This window comes from Metarhizium robertsii (genome assembly GCF_000187425.2).
Source record: "Metarhizium robertsii ARSEF 23 chromosome Unknown MAA_Scf_4, whole genome shotgun sequence".
NCBI lineage: Eukaryota > Fungi > Ascomycota > Sordariomycetes > Hypocreales > Clavicipitaceae > Metarhizium > Metarhizium robertsii.
The window spans coordinates 3,949,694-3,974,023 of NW_011942182.1; the positions used below are offsets into that span (position 1 = coordinate 3,949,694).

At 53.2% G+C, this 24,330-nt stretch overlaps 8 protein-coding genes across 8 annotated transcripts; 5 read left to right on the forward strand and 3 right to left on the reverse strand.

Moving 5' to 3' along the window:
• Window positions 1-1,931: 1,931 nt before the first annotated feature.
• On the forward strand, window positions 1,932-3,677 carry MAA_10007 (WD40 repeat-like-containing domain protein; the record flags this gene model as incomplete). Its single annotated transcript, XM_007828005.1, has 1 exon — window positions 1,932-3,677. One exon carries the CDS (start codon window positions 1,932-1,934, stop codon window positions 3,675-3,677), a length of 1,746 nt encoding a protein of 581 aa, XP_007826196.1.
• Window positions 3,678-4,345: 668 nt separating this feature from the next.
• On the reverse strand, window positions 4,346-6,193 carry MAA_10008 (Ankyrin repeat protein; the record flags this gene model as incomplete). Its single annotated transcript, XM_007828006.1, has 1 exon — window positions 4,346-6,193. One exon carries the CDS (start codon window positions 6,191-6,193, stop codon window positions 4,346-4,348), a length of 1,848 nt encoding a protein of 615 aa, XP_007826197.1.
• A 2,178-nt stretch (window positions 6,194-8,371) lies between these two features.
• Window positions 8,372-9,635, forward strand: MAA_11155 (uncharacterized protein; the record flags this gene model as incomplete). Its single annotated transcript, XM_011413121.1, has 2 exons — window positions 8,372-9,508; window positions 9,600-9,635. 2 exons carry the CDS (start codon window positions 8,372-8,374, stop codon window positions 9,633-9,635), a joined length of 1,173 nt encoding a protein of 390 aa, XP_011411423.1.
• A 229-nt stretch (window positions 9,636-9,864) lies between these two features.
• MAA_10009 (uncharacterized protein) lies at window positions 9,865-14,235 on the reverse strand (the record flags this gene model as incomplete). The annotated part of the gene is made up of 7 exons (XM_007828007.1): window positions 9,865-10,544; window positions 10,914-11,073; window positions 11,368-11,531; window positions 11,592-12,008; window positions 12,054-12,170; window positions 12,375-12,578; window positions 12,678-14,235. The coding sequence occupies 7 exons, from the start codon at window positions 14,233-14,235 to the stop codon at window positions 9,865-9,867; spliced, it is 3,300 nt and encodes a 1,099-aa protein (XP_007826198.1).
• Window positions 14,236-14,239: 4 nt separating this feature from the next.
• MAA_10010 (GLEYA adhesin domain protein) lies at window positions 14,240-16,483 on the forward strand (the record flags this gene model as incomplete). The annotated part of the gene is made up of 3 exons (XM_007828008.1): window positions 14,240-15,346; window positions 15,430-15,800; window positions 15,859-16,483. 3 exons carry the CDS (start codon window positions 14,240-14,242, stop codon window positions 16,481-16,483), a joined length of 2,103 nt encoding a protein of 700 aa, XP_007826199.1.
• Window positions 16,484-18,077: 1,594 nt separating this feature from the next.
• On the forward strand, window positions 18,078-18,734 carry MAA_10011 (Methyltransferase domain-containing protein; the record flags this gene model as incomplete). The annotated part of the gene is made up of 1 exon (XM_007828009.2): window positions 18,078-18,734. The coding sequence occupies one exon, from the start codon at window positions 18,078-18,080 to the stop codon at window positions 18,732-18,734; it is 657 nt and encodes a 218-aa protein (XP_007826200.2).
• Window positions 18,735-19,663: 929 nt separating this feature from the next.
• MAA_10012 (Zn(2)-C6 fungal-type DNA-binding domain protein) lies at window positions 19,664-21,923 on the forward strand (the record flags this gene model as incomplete). Its single annotated transcript, XM_007828010.1, has 5 exons — window positions 19,664-19,715; window positions 19,772-19,946; window positions 20,041-20,806; window positions 20,866-21,470; window positions 21,524-21,923. The coding sequence occupies 5 exons, from the start codon at window positions 19,664-19,666 to the stop codon at window positions 21,921-21,923; spliced, it is 1,998 nt and encodes a 665-aa protein (XP_007826201.1).
• Window positions 21,924-22,317: 394 nt separating this feature from the next.
• Window positions 22,318-23,973, reverse strand: MAA_10013 (FAD binding domain-containing protein; the record flags this gene model as incomplete). The annotated part of the gene is made up of 4 exons (XM_007828011.1): window positions 22,318-22,583; window positions 22,642-22,751; window positions 23,060-23,346; window positions 23,425-23,973. The coding sequence occupies 4 exons, from the start codon at window positions 23,971-23,973 to the stop codon at window positions 22,318-22,320; spliced, it is 1,212 nt and encodes a 403-aa protein (XP_007826202.1).
• Window positions 23,974-24,330: the final 357 nt, after the last annotated feature.

Consider the following 24,330-nt stretch of genomic DNA (forward strand, 5'->3'; position numbering starts at 1 on the left):
GTGCAGACCGACTTGGCGCTGAGGCGAGAGAGAATATTTACATTCAAAAGCTTGAGAGGGTACTCCGTAATTAATAGCAAATAAATGGTATGGGGAATCAAAACGTCGGTCGCATACGCGTCGGTCGCAATCGTGAATAAACGGCCCCCGCAGCGCCGTGAAGATCTCGCGAACTGACGTGGAGCAACCACCAGACTACGGAGTAACTGTAACTCAATTTCCACAGCCCCTGTTGCGTCTGTTTTTGCCAAGAATTTCGTTTTACCACTTGCTGTCCTATCACCATCAAGGGGTTCAAATGGAGTTCAAATCAATGTCGGCGAAATTGCGCAGCGACAACTTTTCCACAACCATGCCCACGTGAGAATCTCGCGGCAAACCCCAGATTATGCCACTTTCGTTGGCCGCGAAGCCAACTTCGGCCCATGAAGGCCTGCGGGTCTGATGTGCAGGAGTTTTCGATGCGCCACCTGCCGCGTATCCGGGAGTGACCTGTGCCGTGTCTTGATGGAAGGCATCCATCATCACCCTGAGCGCCTCAGTGACCACAAGACCAGGAGATCCCCCTCTAGGCTTGACACCCGCAGGGTTGAACAACTCATTCATCTCAAGTTTATTGGGGCATGTCAGCCGCGGCGGGGGGCCCCTTGGCCGAAGTTGTGTTTTTGCTGTGACCGAGTGGAGCGTTGTCGATATGAGGTTGTATCAACAAAGCCCACACATGCTCGGTCCAAGGAAGACCCATGACTTGACTCAGAATCCCCTGACTTGCCGGATATCGTCGCAACATTGACACATGGCGTGGCGTCAACTTGGCTAGGGACTAGCCGCCGCTTGGGTGAGACATTTCTCGCCGTTCTGCGCCGTTGCCTCATTGGGCTCACAGTACTCCGTACCGAGCACGTAGTAGTATGTGATTGTGATGAGGAGGGTTGCAACGGCGCCAGCAACGGGGCGAGCCAACCGGATGACCGTGGGCTGCTTTCAACATGGCAAGAGATACAGAGAATGGAATCAAAAGACTCCGAGGCTGCACCCTTGTCAAACCACGACGCCAAGTTAAACCTCCAAAGCCGACATCCTTCTCTGGACTGTGACTGGCAAGCCAGAAAACACTAATGCCGCTTGTCAAATTTCCTGGCTCAGGGCCACCTAGCCGACGCAGCTTGAATGGAGACCTCTGCCCAGTTCTCGTGGCGCAGTGGCGTCTTGGTGAAAGCTCACGAGAGATGAATTGGACGAGTGACGAGGCGAGGACTCAATGGGCCCTCTTCAGACCCATGTTCCCCCATCGCCACATGTTGAAGCCCCGGAATCTTAGCCCCTACTTGTTCGGGCCTTCTGGGGGCCTCAGCTTGATGCGGGTTGCGCCTTTGGTGCCATACTCGCGCAGATGCATTGAAACACGGGTTGATTCCATCCGCTGGAGGCTGAGAGGACTCCACAAAAGTCGACCAGACGGTATTGTTCTTTCTCTCTCCTCTCACTCCTTCTGGCGAGGCTGGATGGATGAATGAGCAGTGAAGCGAAATATCATGTCGCCTAGAACATGTTGCGCCCCGAGACATGCCATCCTGGCGGTCGTTGTATCCCGTAGCCTCTCTCTCTTATACCATGCGTCTCGACCTCCTCGAGCATTGCGTTTGAGAGCTTTGTTTCCCGAATGTCCATCCCGCAGTGGAACCTCCAACTTGGAACCTGGCAGCTGGCCCTGTTTCTTTCGACCTTGATTTCCCCAGATGGATCCCCCTCCCCGTCCATCTGATGATGGGCTGCAGCAGCTCCTGTGAGTGAGATGGCGCATGAATCCCCGCCCCTGGGGCTCATTTACATGAATCCAAAAACAGAGACGACTGACTTCGCAACCTTCCCACCTCAGACAAAACGGGAGGCGCGTGCATTTGGGAGCTTTCCCAAGCCGTCGCGAACAAATGCGCCGCTTCAAGGGAGCCAAGGGCGACAGCATCGCGTCCGCGACGGACAAGGAGCGCCAAGACGACGACTCTGCAGCGGCCGCGACAACAAACTCGCGTCAGTCTTCTTCGAGCATCCCCAGCAATCGACTGTCCAGGACGAGCACCAGCGACTCGATACCCAGGCGACGTGCTTCTGAATACGAACAATCACCCATATCCAATAGGCGCGCTTCATCCAACGCATCTTCCACGTATTACCCAGCTCCCAGCCTATATCCAGCGCCGACAAAACCCCTTCCCGCCTTACCTCCCAAGGCAACAAACAGCGCCTCGAGATCCATTGGACGTCCCCCATCCGAACGATCTGTATCTTTAGCAAGCAGCGGACGTTCGTCGCACTATTCGGACAGATCGGGAAGCATTGCGGCCGGGCCAAGCGGATCCTTCTCCTTCAAGTCGCCAACATCTACCCAATATACAGCCCCGTCCGAATTCCAGCATGGAGATCAACAATCACAACTCTCCTCGTTGGAGCTTTGCTTCAGGAACATGATTGTGTCCCAAGATAAGCGCATCAACAACAGCGTCTACTACTTGGATGTATCCTCCACATCATCAACCCTAGCTACCAAACACGGCAATAACATTGTCAAGATTTGGTCTCTCGAGACTGGCGATATAGGAAGCGTCATCAAATTTTCATCATATACAGAGGCACAGTCGCGCTCGCGTGACTACCTCATTCGAAGCCATGCCATCCTATCCGAGACATGTAAGCTGATTGCCATTGCCACACGGTTCGGCAGGTCCATCGAAATATGGAACTGGGAAAAGAAGAAATGTCTGCAAACCCTGGACAATGCGGATCGCTGGGCCGTGGGGAAGATGGAAGTGTACGATCACGGGTGGGGACGTCTGGCGACGTATCGAGGCGAAACAGGCGTCATTGACTTGTTTGCGGCCACGAGGGAAAAGAAGCCCTTTGTCAAGATGAGATGCATCAATCTTGCTGAAGCAAACCTGCCCTTCATTCCACAATACCCCGAACTAGCATTGTCGCCAACGAGCCCTCTCCTTGTTGCTGCGGCAGGCCCCCGACCTCCGCGACGAGGACACCCGCCACCCGATAAAGAAACCCTCCTGGTGGCATGGGAGACGCATGACAACGGGCTTGTCGGAAGCAAACCATATCGGGTGGCTCGACCCTGGCAGCACAGGGAGATTGACACCGCGATTCCCTCGGACCTCACGACCTATGGCAGCGTCGTGGTGTCAATATGGATCCCTGCGACGTTCCGTGCCGTGCCAGCGCCAGCGTCTCGTGGGGGAGCCGGGTACAGCTATAACCTCACACCGGTCAAGGTGCCGTCTCGCCATGTATTGGTCTGGGATCTTGCGGCAAACTCGACCAGAACGTTTGCAATCCCCAACTGCACATCATGCATCTCCCCAGATTGTCGATATGTGGCGTACTGCCACGCCAGCGGAGCAGCGATTGGTGCCAGGGGAACGCTGGCCGTCATCGATGTAATGTCGTCCCAGGAGGTGTGGTGCTGGCCTGATCGGAATGCAACGGCAATGGATAGTGGTCCGAGGCCGGGCCTGAAGCAGTTTGAAGACCTCGCCCGTGTCACCGAGCTGGCCTTTGCGGCGGACAGCAAATCGCTGGTTGTGGGTGATGGCGAGGGCCGAGTTGGCGTCTATGATATCCGCGGAAAAGAAGATTCGGAGGGTTTGGGAAATTTGGCCATGGCGTATTGAAGGGAATGTTGAGCATAGTTGGTATCAAGTGTAATGCCCTACTGGTAATCTTGCAATTGAGAGTGGTACTCCCATGGTGATGCAACAAGTTCGGATCGCGATTCCCAGGTCCCATGGTCGTAAAGTGTCAGGTGACATACCCTGGCGAACATTTTTTTTTTTTGCCGTCTCAGACACGGTGACGCGCGGTTGCCGGTTTCCGTACAAACTTGCTGCGGAAGCGGCAGGTGCCAGGGACGTTGTTGCCATTTTTCGCAATCGAGTGCCCGTTCCCTCCCGCATCCCTCGTGACTCACCTTTCACTCACATTTGTGCCACACTACGCCGAGAAAATGACAATGTTTTTGGATACTTTTTATAAGCTACCGTAGGATCCCAAGTCCTACTCAACATGTGAAACCATTCTGTTTACCTTTTGTCCAAATACTGCCAATCTAATTCAACACTCGTTACAGGAATCTCGCTTTGAGCAAGCAAGCCACCACGACACCTCCATCAACAATCATGGCCACCTCTATTCAAAGTCTTCAGCAACATACATCCGAAAACTGGGGTATCGATAAAAGTCCCCTCCGCAAGTTGGCGACGACAACACATGATAAACGAGAATGACATCCATCTTCGAAACGCGGCATAAAGTTGAGCTTTTGACTCGGTCGGGCTCTTGCCTAAGCTATTCTGTTGCAAGAATGAGGAATGAGGTCGTGATTGCTTTTTCGACACCGCACGCCAGCGTCATGGCACTCAGCACAAATAACAAACTCACCACCGTCACAGGTCGTACACTCGTATGACGTAGTGCCGAGTACGGTGCATCGCGTACAGACCTTGCACCAGCAAGCATTTTCAATGAACTTGACGGGGTTTGTCTCCGGCTCCATGTCCTCATCCAACTCGGCGCCAGGATCGTGCATCGTGATGTGTTGCCGGACGAGCTGCAGCAGGCCCGGTCTACCACTTCGTCGAGCCCACCAAAGCAAGCTGTGTCCAAAGCTATCCAGTTGCTCCAAAGGGTAGGGACTCACGGCTAACAGCCGGCGCGCAACCGCTTCATGGCCATTTCTAACTGCCGTGAAGATGGGTTTCGAGCCGTAAGAATCCGATATAGTTGGTGACGCACCCCTTGCTAGGAACAAATCCACCATGACCGCGTTTCCTACCATTGCCGCATGGTACAATGGTGTTCGTCCATAGTTGTCTTTCAAGTCGACATCAAGCCCAGGGGTTCTAAGGAACAGCTCAACGAGTTCCGGGTGTTTATTTTGCACCGCAATGTGAACAGCGTTCCAGCCGCTGAAATTTCCTACCGCTATGTCTGCGCCCTGGGCGAGTAGCAGCTCGGCTACTTCAACATGACCGTTTTCTGATGCAGTGTGCAAAGCGGTGAATCCGCGACGACTTGTCGACAATACGTCGGCGCCGCGGGCGAGGAGAGACTCGACCACGGCGCAGTGGCCTCTGTCTGACGCGATGAGGAGAGAGGACGAGCCAGACTCATTTGTTGCCTTGATATCGGCTCCATGATCCAGCAGAAGCTCAACCATAGCAACGCTGCCAGCTCCGGAAGCGAGAGTCAGGGGAGTCCAGCCATTGATGCATGGTGAGTCTACGCTTGCACCCTTTTCCAGCAGAATCTGCACAACAGGCACATGGCCACTATCTGAAGCCAGTGTCATGGGTGTCCATCCGTTGCCACAGGGCAGAGCAACATCGGCACCTTTTGCTACAAGTATATTTACCGCCTCTACCATGCCCTTGTCGGCTGCCAATGCCAGAGGGGTCCAGCCATCCGCAGTTGCAGCAGCCGTGTTCGCTCCGTAGTCTATCAACAACTCGAGGATGTCGGCATGGCCAGAGTTGGCGGCTGAATGCAATGGCGTCCACATTCGCTCCGAGGTTACGTGTACATCAGCTCCATGGGCTAAAAGAAGCTTGGCCACTTCGAAATGTCCATTACAGGCAGCGGACCTGAGAGGCGTCCATCCCGTCTCGCTCGGGACAGATACATCTGCCCCTTTATTCAACAACAGCCTCACCACTTCTAGGTGGCCATCGTTGGCAGCCACACTGAGCGGCGTCCAGCCGGCGTCATTGGTCTGCAAATCGGCATTCGCAGCCAGAAGCAGGTTGACCAGGTCGACATGGCCTTGCCTCGAGGCAGCCGCCAGGGACGTCCAGCCGTCTTCATCCTTCACGTTGACATCTACCCCGGGTGTACGGAGCAGCAGATTGGCAAAGTTGAGATGGCCCTTGTCGGAGGCGATGGGTAGAAGCGGAAACTCGTGGACCTTGACGCCGGTGGAAACAGCGCGTCGCAAGGTCTCTACTCGGCCAGTCTTGGCTGCCCACACGAGAGCGGATGCGCTGGAGTTGTGTGCATTGTATCGATATAGATGGGCGATGAGTAGGCTATAGAGTCGCTTATTAGACTTGGCAAAGGCATCAATATCTCGCTCCGCATCCAGGAACTGGGCCACGGCTACCAGCAGCTCGTTAGCCAAGTCAGACAACGACATTCTGACGACCAAGTAATGAGATCAAGCAAGACGCAGCAATCGCCTGTCACGACCGACTGGCTCTGCCTATCGTCCAAGAACTGACGGTGGAGCGACACTCGAGCTCTGGGGAAACTGGACTGATCAACCAACCCACCTTGAGGGAGGCATTCTTTTGACAAAGCCAATGGAGTTGATGGTGGGGATTCAATGCACAATGACTATTGGTCGGGACCGCAGGCTTGTCACAAGACGGTGAAGCTGTGCGTCACAGCCTTTGTAGCCGTGCGGCTGGCTGGCGCGTGGGCGGAAGAGAAAAGGGTCAACTGGCAGAAAAGGCAGCGGCAGAGGCGCTCAGCCAAGCCGGACGAGGGCCCAGACAAGGCCAAAGTCGGTCAAGGCCAGACAAAGGACAACCCGAGATAAGCGGGTGCCGAGCCGCCCTGGTACACGGCATGAAGCATGAACTAACTTGACCTGAGACGATACGGCCAGTCGGCCAACATTGAAGGTGCCTCCATACAATTCTCGGTATATTGACAGCGACTTGCGCTGCGGTGGAACCCGATACTTGCGTCACTCGACTTGCCCGAGAAGAACAATTGGCGGTTGGTCCTCACACCCCGTCGGGGTTGCCCTGGATGTGGATTGTGGTCTTATGGTAGGACCAAGTCGTCGGGTCAAGGGAAGATGAGATTCGATATCCATAGCGCACAAAATCTGAGCAGCGGCACGAGTCGACTCCAAAAGAAACCTCGAGGCAAGACGGCGGCGATAGCTGGTTTACCCGATACGCGCATTGCTTGTAGTTGCTGTTGCTCATGAGGGCCACCGTGCTTCGCACTGATGCCATGTGCACAGGAATTTAATGTGGAGGGAAAGACAGCTCAAGGTTAACGTGTCGCCCACACTAGCCAGAACACTGTAGGGTAGTTTGTCCCACGAGCTTAGTCATCTTCGCCGTCGCGGCCAACTTTCCAACATTGTTACACAAAACTACGGAGCGAAGGATTCATTAATGACCCGAGCCGTCTCCATTTCCACGCGTTCGAGAAAAACCCATCATCGGGGAGTCCGCAAATACCCACGGAAGCGTGTCTTATCGCACGTGTCGTCTAGTTCTCCATAGTACTACCTGCCCGTCAAGGCACAGCCTCGCAACTCTGAAATCCCATATCTCGACACGAAAACTTTCAAGTCCCGCCCATCTCCACGTCTCCATAGAAAACCATGTGGAAAGCTGGAAACCGTGGTGGACGTGCTGCACGATACCAGCATGGGCCATGGGGTTCCCAGTGGTCAATTATGGGGCTGAACAGGCTTCGAATACTCATGTCTGTTCCTTCAGGCAATTCGAAGAAAAGATTTCTTCTAGAAGGAGGAACACGTGCATTACAGTCGGTCAAAAACGGGAATGGCATAATCAATTCGTATCTACGACGGTTACTGAACCTGCATTTATGCTCCCCAAGGAGCATCACAGCCGGGGCTATTGATGTACTCGGAGATTAGTGGTAGTGACAGCTTGGCACGTCGTTGAAGAAGGAGCAGTTACTCCAGGGCTATGCTGATTTCGACTATTTTATCGAAAGCGTCTCTGAGGCGACTGCTCGGTAACGGCAAAGTGTGGACAATGCTCGTACCTGTACTCGGCTTCGAGTAAGGATGAAGAGTGAACATCGACGACTTCATCAAATCAAATACTAGTCTTAAACACCTGTGCTTGCAGGACAAATCCACAAACCGTTTCTGCCAGTTTTCAAACGGACGTCATCGATGGGTCTTTTCGAAGCCAAGATATTCTGGAACATGACCATTTACATCAATAGATCCCCGAGTTCGGTACCTTGCAGCCGGGCCTGATCCTACGCCAAGAGACCCATCGGGAGTCCACACGAATCCCGTAACACTTGCCAAATCTATGAAAGCGTGGAAACAGATTTGACTCGGTGCTGTGACCAAAAAAGAACACAAAGTTGAGCGAAATGGACTTTGTGAAACCGGAAATTTGCTCTGAGATGAAGCACAAGACTGGGCTGTTACCGAGGAACCACGGTTCCATGATATCTATCGGTCCCCAGCTATAGATTATATCTTGTCTGTGTCCTTCTCCCTTGTTTCCAATGTGAACAAGCTCTCCCGCAAGGTACTGGATACACTGCGAGGCGACGGCCGTTAGCAGGCTTTACGGCTGCCATCATGAAGCCATATGCTTGTTTCACTGTTGCCCTGCTGGGGGCATCGGTTTCCGCAGAACAAGAAGCATGGTCGGTTACAACAATTTACCACACCGTTACCACATACTTGCCGTACGAGCAGCACCGCTGCTCTGCACTCTTTCTTCCCAGGCCGGGCAACTCTCAACTTCCCGAAGCAGCATGTCGCCCAGGAGCCTGCTGTGTGCAAGTGGTGAAGGAGAATGACTATATTCAAGAGCTTGTTCCCACTGAGGGTATTGGCAAGACAGCTCCCACTGGGAGTCCTACAACGCCCAAGACAACGGCATTGACAGAAACCAAAACGCTGTCACAAACACCACACAAGTCCTCCCATGGCGAATGGGTTCCCACTCAACCTCCCATTTCTTACACCGAGAACACTACCCCCAAGACTACATATAGCACTACGACGGGAACGACAGAGACTTTTCCCAGGCTAGAAACACATGTCAGCTCAATATCTACGAATGGGCTCAGGATTCCTGACATACCCGCGCTTTCTTCTCAGCATGTATCCTCACGACAGGGCTCGGGCGTGACAGCATCACCGTCAACGCAACAGTCTACGCCAAGCTTGACTGAGAACTCCAAGGGAGCTTCATTCTCCAAGGAACGGGGAAACGTCTCAAATGCAACAACCTCTTCCAAGTCAGCGTTGCCGATGAAACCATCAAGCACAAGGGCATGTCAGAGCTCATTTGGGTCCTCGTCGAGCTCACCAAGGTCACACAGCTCCATGTCGTCTAGGAAACCGGCGTCATCACAGCTCGTGAACCCCTCACAGAGACCTAGCACTTCTGTGGCTGCCAGTTCAACCAAGGCATCTTTACCAGGGTCAGAGAGTAACAATCACTATTCTAGCACCAACACACCTAGCTACTCAAAGCTACCCAATTCGTCTCAGCGGATCGGTTCACCGAGCCCTGCATCACCAAAGCTGGTATTCTCATCCTCAGGGCCCGCGAGCAAGCTGTTTTCCAGCGTGGAACCGACCACTTCCTCCGCATTTTCTACGGCTTCCTCCGGGCTGCGCGCGTCAAGCCACGTTTCAAAGCCTGCAAGTAGAAAGCCGTGGCCAAGCATAGAGACATCTGCGCCGCTGATGAGTTTTTCCAAGGTGAGCTGGAATAGCACAGCTTTACTGAAGCCGGCGAGCAGCCAACGGTTTTCAAGCACGCTGCCTTCCAGCTCATCATTGCAGCCGACAGGCTCACAAAAGCCGACCTTCTCAACACTGTCTGTGAACTTCCAGAAGCCGAGTTCTTCAAGCCAAACTAGCTCATCTCATACTTCGAGTGCCACTGTAGCCTCCCGCACGGAGTCGCCTGGTTCATCCGCACTGCCAAAGAGCTATCGGGAGCAAAGATCTTCGGAGACTCCATCAAGCTCTCGGAAGGTCGGCTCATCGCTGCCAATTAGCTCAATTGGAGCAAGTTCAACTATCCAATTGAGCAGCTTGCGACCCTCAGATTCTCAGCAGTCCGCCTCTGCGGCTTCATCCAGCGTACAAGAGCCCAGCTCAAGGAGACCAATTAATTCTGAGGGAACAAGTGCGTCGATGTCAGTTAGTTTGGCAACGCCGGCTAGCTCGTTGACGTCGGGAAACTCCTCGAAAACACTCATCTTGTCGATGTCGGTGAGATCGTCGGTTCCAATCAGGTCCTCAACACCAGTTAGCTCATTGATGTCAGTGAGCTCATCAATGCCAGCTAGTTCCTCAATGCCAGTTATCTCGTCGATAGCAGGGAGCTTGTCGATGCATAGCAACTCGTCGATACTAGTGAGCTCATCCCTGCTGCCTAGCTCCTCAACGGCAGCGAGCCCATTGACATCAGGCAGCTCGTCAAAACCATTGAGCTCATCATTGCCAGTTAACTCAGCAAAACTCCCGAGCTCGCTGACGCCTGTGAGCTCATCAATGCTAATTAACTCATCGATGTCGTTGGACTCGTCAAGGACATTAAGCTTGTCGATGTCGGTGAGCTCACCAATACCGGTCATCTCGTCAACGTCAATTGGCTCATCAATATCAGTAAGCTCGGAAAAACTATTGAGCTTCTCGTCGCCTGCTAGCGTAGAGGCCCCAATAACTTCCAGCAGAGCAAGTTTATCGGCCCCAGTTAACTCGTCGGTGCCAGTGAGCTCATCAATACCTGTGAGGTCGTCAACGCTACTTCGCCCCTCAATGTCAGTCACCCCATCGAAGTTGGCCAGTTCGTCGACACTTGTTAGGGGTTCTCAGCAGACAAACTCCCGGGCTCCATCAACTTCGCAGGGTGCCGGCTCAAGCAGAGCAAGCACATCTATGGTTGTCAGCTCGCCAATGCTCATTAGCTCATCCATGTCAGCTAGTTCCAGTGGACAATCAACTTCAAGCAAAGTAAGCTTAACGATGCCACCTAACTCATCAGTTCCATTGAGTTCGCCAGTGCTACTTAGCTCCTCGATATTAGTTAGCATATCGGAGTTAATCAGCTCGTCGGTACCAACTCGGGTTTCTCAAAAGCCAAGTTCCGTGACACCATCAAGTTCGCAGCATACTGGCTTTAGCGGGGCAAACTCATCGATTACAACCAGCTCGCCAATACTGCTCAGCTTAACGAAGTCGATTAGCTCCACCAAAGCAAGCCTATCAGTGCAAGTTAACTCATCTGCGGTGGCTAGCTCGTCGATGAGGGTTAGCTCATCAATGTCAGTTAGCTCAACACAGCCAATGAGTTCGAGCAAAGAAACCTCGTTAACACGAGTGAGCTCATCGATATTAGCTCAGAGTTCCCCACGACCAAACTCCGCGACTCTGTCAAGTTCGCGAAACTCCTCAAGTCGGGCAAGGTCAATGGTATCAGTTAGCACAGGGAATTCGAGGGAAACAAGCTCATTAAATGTGATGAGCTCATCGATGCCAGTGCGCTCGTCGATGTCAGCTAAGAGTTCTCAACAACCAAGCTCCGTGGACCTATCAAGTTTTCAACCCACCAGCTCTAACAGAACTATGTCAACGACGCCAGTTGCCTCAACGAAACCAACTACTTCGACAAAAGCAAGCTCATCAACGCTTATGAGCTCATTGATGCCAGCGAGCTCATTGAAGCCGGTGAGCTCGACAAGACCAGTTAGCTCAACGAAAATAATCGATTTCTCTAAAGCAAGCTCATCAGTACCAGTGAGCTCGTCGATATTAGCTCAGAGTTCTCAACAACGAAGCTCAGCAAGTCCATCAAGTTCACACAGCCCTATTTTCGCCAGTTCAAGCTCATATCTGTCAGCGAGCAGTTCACATTCATCAAGCCCTGGGGAGCAAAGCTCGACAGTCTTATGGAGCTCACAGAAACCAAGCTCTAGAAAGAAGAGTTCTTCTATGCCTTTAAGCAGTTCTCCTTCATCCAGTGCGCATTCTTTTGCTTCCTCAAAGACACCAGTAAGCTCACAAAAACCGGGCTCTTCTTCAACTTCGCAGACACCAAGCTCCTTAATGCCCGCCAATTCAAGTATAAAAAGCTCATCTCTCCCGAAAAGCAGTTCGAAGTCGTTCAGTGCGACTTCTTCTTCCTTCTCGCTATCCCCTTCCAGCTCGCAGAAATCAGGTTCATCAATGTCAGAAAGCTCATCAGTTCTGGCTGGTTCTCATAAAGCAAGCTCTTTTGTGCCTACAATCAGCTCACATGTATCAAGTGTGACGCCTACCAGCTCGTCCGTGGCATCAAAGAGTTCACAATCGTTAAGTTCCTCAGCACCTCTCTCGAGCTCGCGGAAGCCGAGCCCAGGCAAAGCCAGCTCATCTATGAGCCAAAGCATTCCAGGGTTATCAAGTACAATGAATCCAAGCTCGGGCTCATCTACTCAGTCGAAGAGTTCGACAAGGGTACACTCCTCAGAATCTCTTTCAAGTTCACAAAAGCCCAGCACATTAGTTTCAGCCAGTCCCAGTGAAGCAAGCTCGTCAGTGCCGGCGAGTAGGTCACCTATGCCTTCAAGCAGCTCACAGTCATCAAATATGACACCTTCAAGTTCAAAAACCCCGAGCTCCTGGGTATCTATCTCAAGCAGGAAGGAGTCTAGCTCGTCGATGCCGGCCAGCACATCTATTCCAATTAGCTCCAGGAAAGCAAGCTCAAAGATGGCAACAAGTAGTGTATCCGTGCCTGTGGATAGCTTGAAGTCATCAAGTCTCATGACTTCCGGTTCTTCTATGTCTCTTACAAGTTCGCATTATCCGCGCTCCTCAGTGTCCCCCCGAAGCCAGCAGACGCTTAGCTCATCAATCCCAGTCAGCTCTAGTAACTCACGCCTGTCTACGCTTGAAAGCAGCTTTTCCATGCCCACGAACAATCCGCAGTCATCAAGAAGAATGTCTTTGAGTTCATCATTGTCACAGAGCTCACAACATCTAAGTTCTGCTGTTCCTTTCCCGAACTCGCGCCAGCCCAGCTCAACCAAGACCAGCTCGCAGCTGCCAAGGACTAAGGCGTCAAGCACCAAATCATTAGGCTCATCAACTACTAAAAGCACCCCCAAGGTATCGCGCACAAAAAGCTCTTCTACCTCTGCAAGTACCAAGGTATCGAGATTAGGAAAGGCAAACTCCACTACGGCTGCGAGCAGCTCACAGTTATTGAGCTCAAGAAAGACAAGCTCGTCTATCGCTACAAGTAGTCCGAAGCCATCACAAACCACGTTGTCAAGCAACAAGGCCTCAAGCTTATCAACTTCTTCCAGGAGCTCCCAGACCTCAAGCTCAAGAAAGTCAAGCTCGTCTACCGCTACGAGCAGCTTAGAGCCGTCGAGTACTAAGATATCAAGCACTAAAGCATCAAGCAATAAGATAACAAACACCAAGATATCAAGCTCGTCAACCACTGTAAGAAGCTCACAGCTATCACGCACTGAAAGCTCACTCGATACTACGAGTACCAGGGTATTTACTTCTGGAAAGGCAAACACGTCTACGGCCGTAGGAAGCCCACAGTTATCAGTCAAGAAGACGTCAAGCACCAAGGCATCAAGCTCATCAATTTCCACAAGCAGCTCACAGCCATCGCGCGCTAAAAGCTCATCTACTGCTACGAATACCGAGGCACCAAGCTCAAGAAAGGCCAGCACGTCTGCAGCCATAAGCAGCCCAAGCAGCAAGATGTTGAGCAAGAAGACATCAAGTGCCAAGGCATCAAGTTCACCTACTTCTGCTAGCAGCTCACAGCTATCACTCACTAAAAGTGTATCTGCTGCTACAAGCACCAAGGGGCCAAGCTCAAGAAAGGAGAGCACGTCTACTGCTATGAGCAGCCCACAGTCATCAAGGTCCAAGATATCAGGCAACAAGTCATTAAGCGCTAGAACATCAAGTTCTAGGGTGTCCAGCTCATTGAGTGCTACGAGAAACTCGCAGTCAACAAGCTCCGGAAGGACGAGCTCTTCTACTACTGGAGGCAGCTCACTGCCACCAAGCACCAAGGCATCAAGCTCATTCACTGCTACGAGCACCAAGCTGTTGAGTACTAAGGCATCAAGCTCGAGAAAGACAAGTACATCTACTGCTTCAAGCAGCTCACGAGCGTCCAATACCAAGGCATCGAGCAGCAAAGCGTCGAGCACCAGGTTCTCAAGCTCAATGAAGGCAAGCTTATCTACAGCTATAAGCAGTTCACAGCCATCAAGTACGAAAATATTAAGTGCAAAGACATTAAGTACCAAGACATCGGACACCAAAGTATCGAGCATCAAGATACCAAGTACTATGATACTAAGTACCAAGGTATCCAGCACTAAAGGGTCCAGCTCCAAGGTCTCAAGTGCAAGAAAGACAAGCTCGTCTGTTGCGATAATTAGTCCCTCATCATCGGACATCAAAATGTCAAGCACCAAGGTATCGAGTGCTAAAGCATCAAATACCAAGGTACTAGGTGCTACGGTGTCGAGTACCAAGACGTCGACGATTCAGGCATCAAGCACCAAGATATCAAGCAACAGCATGTCAAGTAGCAAGGTATCAACCTCATTCACTAGTACAAGTGCCAAGGTGTCCAGTACCAAGGCACCTAGCACTAAGACGCCAAGTACCAAGATGACAAGTGCCAAAGCATCGACTACCAAGACACCAGCTGCGAAGGCTTCGAGCACCAGGATATCAAGCAACATGGTATCAAGTAGCAAGGTACCAAGCTCGTTGGCTATTACGAAAACTAAGACGTCGAGCACCAAGGTACCTAACAATAAGTCTGCGTCGCCAAGTACCAAGATGTCGAGTACCAAAGCATCAACTGTCAAGTCCTCAACCACCAAGGCATCGAATGCACAGGCAACTAGTACTAAGACGTCAAGTACCAAGATATCAAGTACCAAAGCATCGATTGCCAAGACAGCAGCTACGAAAGCATCGAGCACCAAGACGTTAGCCACCAAGGCATCGACTACCAAGGTACCTAATACCAAGTTGTCAAGTACCAAGATATCCAGTACCCAAGCATCATCTGTCAAGATATCAAGCTCCAAGAAATCAACCCCTAAAGCTTCAACCGCCATAGAATCGACTACCAAGGCATCTAGCAGCAAGACATCAACAACCAAGCTTTCAAGCACCAAATCAGCAACTACTAAGACATCGACTGCTAAGACGTCGAGCACCAAGGTACCCAGCACCAAGGTATCTAGCACGAAGACATCGTCTACTAAGGCATCAACCATCAAGACATTAAGCAGCAAAGCGCCAAGCACCAAGACGTCGAGCACCAAGGTATCTAGCACGAAGACATCGTCTACTAAGGAATCAACCATCAAGACATCAAGCAGCGAAGCGCCAACCACCAAGACGTCGAGCACCAAGGTATCCAGCACCAAGGTATCGTCTTCTAAAGCAACAACCATCAAGACATCGAGCACCAAGTCCTCAACCACCAAGATATCAAGAACTAAATCAGCAGCTGCTACAACATCGACTACTAGGACATCAAGCGGCGAGGTATCCAGCACCAAGATATCGTCTTCCAAGGCATCGAGCAGAAAAGCTTCCAGTCCTAATATATCGAGCACCTGGGTATCTAGCGCCAAGACCTCCAGCACCAAGGTAGCGGCGCCAAGCTCATCCATTGGACCAAGTTCAAGCACAATGCATTCTACCAAGTTCAAGACGAGCTCCAAAACATTACAAGCCAAGTCGTCGTCAAGAAGCAAGGCATCAAGCCCATCTACAATTATTACAAGCACCAAAGCATCAAGCTCAAAAAAGACGAGCTCATCTACAGTAACAAGCACGCAGGCACCAAGCTCATCCACTGCTCAAAGCAGTTCGCGGCCACCAAAAAGCAAAAGACCAAGAACACGGAGGCCAAAATCACGGAGACCAAAAACAAGGGCATCAAAAACCAAGACGACAAAGGCAGCAAAGACGAGCTCGTCTACTATTCCCACGACAAGTAGCTCACAGCCGTCAAGCACAAAGGCATCAAGCACGATAGCGCCAAGCTCAAGCAGCCAGTCGCATGCCGCCAAGGTGTCGTCAATCACAACATGGACGACAACCACGGTGGACGGATTCGCCAAGGCTTGCCCGACGCCGACGTGCCAAACCGGCATCGAAAGCGCGCTGTACTACAACCCGTTCCAGAACGACCCCAGCAGAGACTACGGCAGCTTCCAGCCGTCGTACTTCCAGCGCAGGCGGCCGATGGAAACGCGCGTGGTGGACAGCATCTACATCCGCGACGACGGCACCAATATAACGCTGGCCAACGCGGCCATTGAGTATCGCGGGTTCCTGTACGCGTGCCAGGACGGCTGGTACACGTTCCACTCGTACCGGTCGGATGACATTACGCTCATGTGGTTCGGCCCCAAGGCGTACAGGGGGTGGACGCGCGAAAACGCCGACATTAGCCAGTTCTACTTTGGCGACAATGAGCCCAAGAGGGTCGACAGGATGCTCAAGGCCGGCACGTACTATCCCATCCGCGTCATGTGGGGTAATCTTGGCAGCGTGGCCGAGTTGTCGCTGCGCATTCAGGGGCCGGACGGACGGGAGTTGTTTGGGAATTACTTGACGACGGAGGCCTGCGATGCGTCGTACCCGAGGTATCTGCCTTTTGGCCGGGAGCGATAGATTTGCGTGATTTTTTTTTTCTTTTGTATTGGATATGAGAAATGATGACGGATATGGCATTTGCTTCAACGTACATATTGGAGTCGTGTTTTTAATCATGTATCATGTATCATGTGTAATGTGTAGTGCAGGGCCGGGAGTGCTGCCGAGAATGTCTAGCGGCGGATTTATTTCATTGTGATTATTTATTTACGCATGTATTTATTTCTACATTATTGGCGACTATTTATTGGCTTATTTTACTCGTTTACTTTTATTCTTGGCCACTGTCCATGGATGGAATGACGCTTGACTCTGCGTGCGCCTGGGTCGCCCGGGGCAATCTCCCCGGCCGTCAATGCAAGCTTGAGGCATCTTGGACACGGTCTCTGATGACTCGGCTTCCCGCCTGAGGAAGCATCGACGGCAATATTGACTTGACATGTCTGGTCCAGTGCCCGGATGCGGCCACGCAGATGTTGCATCATCAATTGAACTGATGTTCAGATGGACCAGGCGCGACCTGCAGCGGCCCCAGCGCTGCGCGGCACCTCTGCAGCGGCGTGGCGCGCCCGTGGCCACCCGTCGTCCACTACAATTGCCCCGCGGCGGCGGCTGCGACCGGTTCCGTGTTGCCAGGCATCAATTGATCTGAGCACGACATCAGGACATTGATTGAAAAGACTCTGGTGTCCATGCCAAGCTGCAAGCCTTTGGCCTACCATGTATTTCTACCTCTATCCTGCCCCCAAATGCCGCCAATGCGTCATATAAACTTGTCGACACACGCCTAGGTACACCGACAGGCACACGGCATTACATCATGGCCGCAACAGACTTCCCACGTCCTCTACAAACCGCCCTCCACGACACGCCTTGATTGGCCCGCGACGCTCGCATGCGTCAGAGCCTCTGGCCGATCAGAGCCTCGGGTTGCCTACCTCGGCAGGACGTGTCTGCTCGTCGCCAATAATATGCAAAAAAAAAGAATCCGCTAGCCAATCCCTTACCAGCGACGACCTGTCCTCCGCCACAACGGCCAGGATGCCGCGCCGATGGTGCGGCATCTAGACGCCAATCACCACGCGCCTAGCTCTTATTACTGTTGTAAAATGGCGCAAAAACGCGCATGCGTCCAACGTCATGTGCGCAACGCAAACGGCTGCATTGCCTGCGACGGCCTTTCATCACCAGCGCACACGTTGTTGCCTCGTCTGCGCTCGTTTCGACGACGAGCACCGTCAACGCCCTGCTCCCGCTGGGGCGGTCGGAAGACGACGGGACGGAAGAGGGGGAAGGAAGCCAAGGAGCAACGGCCACAAGTGGGTCCGTGTCCATGTCCATGTCCGATGGTGCCATGACGGCCCGTGGAGAAAACGGCGTGCTGCAGACTCCACCCCCGGAACCGGCAGTGGACGGCCAATGTACCAGTTGACGTGTATAAATACGGCCCTGGGGGACGCAGTCTTTTGCCTTTTGAGCAAGACGTTTCAACTCGACGATTCACCGAACTTTTCCCCCGGACACACACAACTTTTTTTTTGCAGTCTGCCGCCATTCTTTTTCTCTCCCCAACACCAGTCCCGAACCCCGTGACACCCAGACCCGACTCGCCATGGGATCGACCGCCACGACGGCCAACGTGGCCCACGAGACGCTGGCGCGCGTCTACGCCTCGTCCGACGTGGCCGCCACGCGGGCGCTGTACGACGAGTGGGCGACGACGTACGACGCGGAAATGGCCGACGCGTCGCAAAACTACGTCGGCCCCGCGCTCGCCGCCGCCTGCGTGCTCCGGACGCTGGGGCCCGAGGCGACGGCGCGCGCGGCGGTGCTCGACGCCGGCTGCGGCACGGGCCTTGTTGGCCTGCACCTCGCGCGCGCGGGCGCCCGCACCATTGACGGCATCGACCTGAGCCCGGGGATGCTCGCCGTCGCGCGCAAGACGGGCGTCTACCGCGCCCTCGACGCCGTCGACATGTCGGGCCCGCTGCCGCCGCGCGACGGGGCCTACGCCGTCGCCGTGTGCATCGGCACCTTTACCCAGGGCCACGTCGGGCCCGGCGCCATGGACGAGCTGGTCCGCGTCGTGAAGCCCCAGGGCCTCGTCGTCGCCACTGTGCTCGCTGCCATTTGGGAGACGGGCGGGTACGCGGCCAAGGTTGCTGCCCTCGTGGCTGATTCTAGGGTCAAGCTGCTCGGCGCTGAGCTGATTGACTACCGACAGGGCGCGGGCGTGCAGGCCCGCTTGGTTGTTCTTGAAGTGCTATAGTGCTCGTGTGTTTTGCGTGATATATTTTTTTTTTTGGTGCCGTGACCACCCGGGTAATGCCGCCGTTGCTGGAAAACAAGAAAAAACAGGCTGTGAGTGAGGTGATTTGCGGTGCGACATGTATAGTGTCCCTGGCCAATTTTTGGAGTCTGGATGGGTGGATGCGATACATGAAGAAACGTGCGCCCCAAGTGAAGTGAGAGGAGTGAATCGTCGTGGACGTCAGCTACAGTCTTTACCTATACTTTATTCATGCTGTACAGCCCGGAGCCCGGATTGAGACGTGTGATTGCCGTAGATGATCGTCGCGGGAGGTGACGAGGCGTTGATTCACGACGTGCCCTTGCGTTACTTTGTCGAACTGGGTAAACTACAAATTAGAGTCCTCGGGCAGACAGTAAATGTGATACGTACATAAAGAAAAAGTAAACTCTCAAGTAATCTCCGCTTTTTGTAGTGTAGGTGGTGAAACTTTTGACAGTAAAGACCAGTGTTGCTGGGATAAGGCATGATGGTACATCCATCTCACTACGGATGTCTGTAGGTCGTCGTTGAGGTACCACAAGTCGCAAGCTTCAATTGATCAATTAAAATGGGTCGTGCATTACCTTGCCATCTAAATACGTCACCGTGGGCCGGCTCGTCCAACGGGGTCTGGTCGGCCAAAGCACGTGAAACGCTCGGGACCCGGCCGATTTTCAAAGCGCCAATTTGTCATCAGAATTGGGAAGCCGACAATCTGACTAGCAGGCATGGTTTCTCGTCACCAACAAACACCGACATGCCCAAAATCCACAGCAATTGAGCTGATCCGGGTCCTCGATCCCCGATCCATTTAGTTGGATCTGTTTTTAAGATTCATTCTTTTCATAGAAGATAAAACAAAAAAAACGAATCTACGGCCCCGACTCGTCCTCTTGCAAACCATCATGACTGCGCGCGTTGACAATCATGCGCTGGGCCGATCGGGTCGCCGCAAAGGTCAGCACCAAGCTACACGCCCGCTCTCGGCGACACGGCCGCTGACTCTGGCACAGCATGCGACTTGTGTTTTACCAAAAAGATCAAATGCGACATGCTGCAGCCTACCTGCTCGAATTGCATCTTGTACAAGGCCGAGTGCACCACCGGCAAGGGGAGGCGCAAGCCCAACCCGCCCGCAAGGGTGCGCGCCGCCGCCATCCAACACCATCAGCAGCCGCAGTATACAACGTGAGTCTGATTTCTCAAGAGACATGGGTATTTTATTTTTATTTTTATTTCTATTTTTGCGCCGGGTCAACGCAGCTGACGTTTGCTGCTGCAGAGCAAACACGGAGAAGACAGAAGACCGCCTGGCCAGGATCGAGAAACAGCTGGAGCAGCTCATTGCCATGCAGGCTTCGAGGCCGGCAGACACAACCGGTTCGTGGTCGTCGTCCCAGTGCGAGCAGGGCGGCGACAGTGCCATGACGCTGTCCAATACAGACTTTGACGTCGCATTCCCGTCCCGCGACCCCGTGGTATTCGATTCGGCGTCGACCAAGTTCCCCTTGGCCATGGACCTCGCGCCCAGGGACGAGCTGCCGCTCCCGCCCCAGGCCGACATCATGCCCATTGTCGACCACTACTTTGACACGTACGCGTACATCATGCCCCTGTTCGACCAGAAATCCTTCATGTCCATGCTCTACCAGTGGTACACGGACCCGTCGACGCGCAACAAGGCCTCCTGGGCTGCCATCCAAGTCGTGCTGGCCATTGCCCTGCGCACGCCGATTCCCGAGCTGCTCAACGGCTGCGGGGGGTCGGATCGGCACCACCGCGCAAACTTCTTCCTCAAGAACGCCCAGTCGGTCGTGTCGGACCTGGTGACGAGGGACAAGGACCTGCTGGGCCTGCAGGTCCTGCTCGGCATCGTCATGCTGTTCCAGAACAGCAGCGACACCAGCCCGGCGAGCGTCATCATCGGCACAGCCATACGCCTGGCTCATAGAATGCGCCTGCACTCCAGAGACCATGCCGAGCTCTTCTCCCCCGACGAGAACCTGCAGCGGCAGCGCCTGTTCTGGATCGCCTACGTGCTGGACAAGGTAACCAACGCCCCGCCCTCCTCTTGTGTAGCAAACAAACAAGGCCTGACAGATACAAGGACATCTCTCTTCGCATCCAAGTCCCATCCGTCCAGCTGGATAGCGACATTGACATCGATGTGCCGCCCGTCAAACCCGCCGACGACGTGGGCGTCCTCTGGACAAGCGACGGCCAGACGTGCTTCAACCACCACCGGTCCATGATCCACCTCGCCCAGATCCAGGGACGCGTATACGACTGGCTTCACTCAAACAGCTCTGCCAAGATGTCCCGCCAGTCGCGGCAGCAACGCGTGCAGCAGCTGGATCGCATGATTACCCACTGGTACAGCACCATACCCGCGGCCTTTAACCTCGAGAATTTGGACGCGTCCATCGGCGAGTGTGCACTGATACACATGGCCAAGATGTATCATGTGTACCTGCTCATCCTCGTTATGACGTACGGCATTTACAACCAGGACTCGAATTGGGTCCAGGCAATTCGATCCGGGGACCGCAACGCGATTCGAAACCTGGTATTGGGTACTGAGCGCTACGATTCCGGCGCCGCGTCACAAAAGCAAGTCAGGTTGCTGCCGGGGAGCTGGCACAAGGTCGTCCAAGTGAGCCGGGGCTGTTTGCGCCTCTTCGACATGTGTATACCGACAGAGTGTCTCATCTGGTATGCCCGTAGTCACCAGCGAGAAGCAGTCAAATTATACTAACTTGCTCTAGGCAATGCTCCTGTCCTCACTTCTCGGGAATGATGGTCCTCCTGGCGAACCTCCTCATTGAGCCCACACACGCGGATGCCGTGTCGGACGAAATCTTGTCCGCGCGCGCAATCCAGCTCTTTGACAAAGTCCTCGAACTCATCCCTGATCCAGAACACTACACCGATATCCGCGTCATCATTGAAGAATTGTATAATAGAGCTGTGCTCGTCATCAACGAGGCCAAATCGCAGGGCGGCGACGACCAAGTCGACGTTTTGGAGGCAAATTTGCTGAGTTACGAGACGCTGGATGGGGATCCATGGAGCTGGGCGGCTGCTCTACCGGGCAGGACCGACTTTTCTGCCGATACGAGAGATGGAGACGGGGACAGTCTTGGGGTCCTGCCGTTGTGCAGATGAGGCCCAGTTCTGACGATTCATGCAAATTTTTTCGTCGGTTGCTTGGATACGGGATTGCTGACTTGAAAGAGATCCTGAATGCTTCAATTTGCGGATATTATCGCCTGACCACAGTTTATGTATCCACCGACCGATTTCTCCTTTTTTTAAAGCAACCATGCTTCGCCAACAGTGCAATTTGACCGGCCCGGTAGAATGTCAGGCGGACGGGAAGCCATCATTCACAAAATCCTTGCACCTCCCGGGCACCCCAATAACGGGCCCATCAAAAAAGTCATCGGGGAGTCTGAACGACGGGTCATAATCTTTCATGGCGGTCAACGTTGTCCGCACAACGTCGAACCCAAAATTATGAGACATGGCTTCTGGGTAGTCTCCTGCCAAGATTTCATCGTTAGATGGACTTGCTATGGACAGCCAGGCCACCACACTTACGGGGTATTTCGTCGTCGCTCATGTACTGGCGTAGTTGGTCTCTCACCAGGTCTGCCTGGTCCGCACCCACATTGCTGAGAATTTGAATGACGCTTGTTCTTCTATGCCGAGTGGTGTAATAAATCTCCAAACGTCTTTCTATTTCGGCCGGCGTCTCGGCGCCGCAAAGAGTGATGCCAAGAGCAAGGCCGTCCTCGAGCCCCTGGGCACCGCCTTGACCTTGATCTGCCATGGTGAGCATACATCGGGGCGTTGGAACCCATGGCCCCAGTGTTCAACTTACGAGGAAGCATGGGATGTGCAGAATCACCAGCCAGGGTCAGTCGACCCTTGCTCCAGGTTGGTAAAGGGTGTCGGTAGAGCAGTGGCCAACGCTTGACATCTGTTGCCTTGCTGGTGGGTAGTCAGTCCTCGTCCTCTTGCGGTTTCGGGGGAACAGAGTTGTGCACCTGATGACCTTGAGAAGTCTGTCATTAAAGTCGGAAAATGTATCTATGACGTGATGAATATCAACAGTGGCATGCCAATCTAGATTCCGTTAATACGATGCCAATTACGAAGCCAAGATTTCAATGGGACCGACTTTCTTGCCTGTCAGATTTGGTTTCCGGTTCGTGAAAAAGGCCTACGAAATTGAGAAGCGTATTACTTTCATCTTGTTAGTCCGAGTGCTACGACAAATCCATGATACGAAGACTGACTTTCGACAAGGATATACTACAAGTCTGCGTAGTGATTTATCGTCTGGAAATAGTTGAGAGTAGCCCTCATGGCCCTCGGTAAAGAATTTGGTTTCGGGATCTGCCTCCAACGTCTCCACAGGGATGAGGAAGCGATAGCAATAATTTGCGTTCACGGGATCAACGGGAACAACTTTTCGGCCCAAGATGGCTTCAGGCGCGATGGAGTGGACACCGTCGGCAGCAATGACTAGATCGCCACATATTTCACGCCCAGTAGCGAGCGTGATGGACGGCTTCCAAGGATTCTAGCCGTGTACACTTTGTTAACGTACAAAACCAACAGCCGTTGCAAAAATACTTGTGCGCCATGAATAAAAACATACCAATGCCATGACCAGCGAGTCTAGGTGAATCGTGGCCGGGGCACCAGGGCCATCGGATCTGGTGGCCATCCATTTCAAAGCGTTGTGTAGGTCGACACGATGGGATAACCACAGGGGTAAGCCGCCAACGGAATCAGCCGACTTCTCTTTGTACAGGGCAGCTATCGGCCGCAGAGTAAAAGGATCAACCAAGTCCGCATGCCGCGCCTCTACCCAGTGCCATTGGACAGGATCCAACCCCCAGGCCGTCAGAAATCTGCTCGCATTGGGAGGCACGTGGATGGCAGCACCGATCTCGTCGTTCATCGACGACTTTTCGTATAAATGGACGCAGTGGCCAGCCCGTCGAAGCGAAATGGCTGCCGATAGGCCCGCAATTCCGGCCCCGACAATAATGACGTTGAGCATGGTATCAGGTGCTTGGGCGAATCCGTACGATCTCCAACAATGGGGTCGGCCACTTGTGTGTTGTTTGGCTGGCTGCTGAGAGACGGGCGATCCGATGCCTATCGACGTCGATTCTCCTTGGATGAACCACTCCACAAACATGGCATGTTGCGAGAGCCAAGAGGTTGAAGCAGGCAAGCGCGAGATTTAATAGACAGCGCGGGAAACATCAGCCGCAAAGACTTTCAAACACCCATCGGCAGAGCTATTCGGGCTAGCACTCAGCAGTCGGCAGCTATAAGAAAAGCGGATCGTGGGGGGCGGGATGAAGAAATTGAAGACATGGATGGGCACAGGAAACTAACAGGAGTCCGTTTGCAACACTGCCCACCTAGGCAGAACTGGTCTTGATGTTCTTCCTCTTTGGACGCCCACGGCGCCTGGAGGCATTCAACAATACGTAATGGCCGCAAGAGTGGCTTGGTGACGGAAGCATGTCCGGTCCAACAGTCGGCCGTC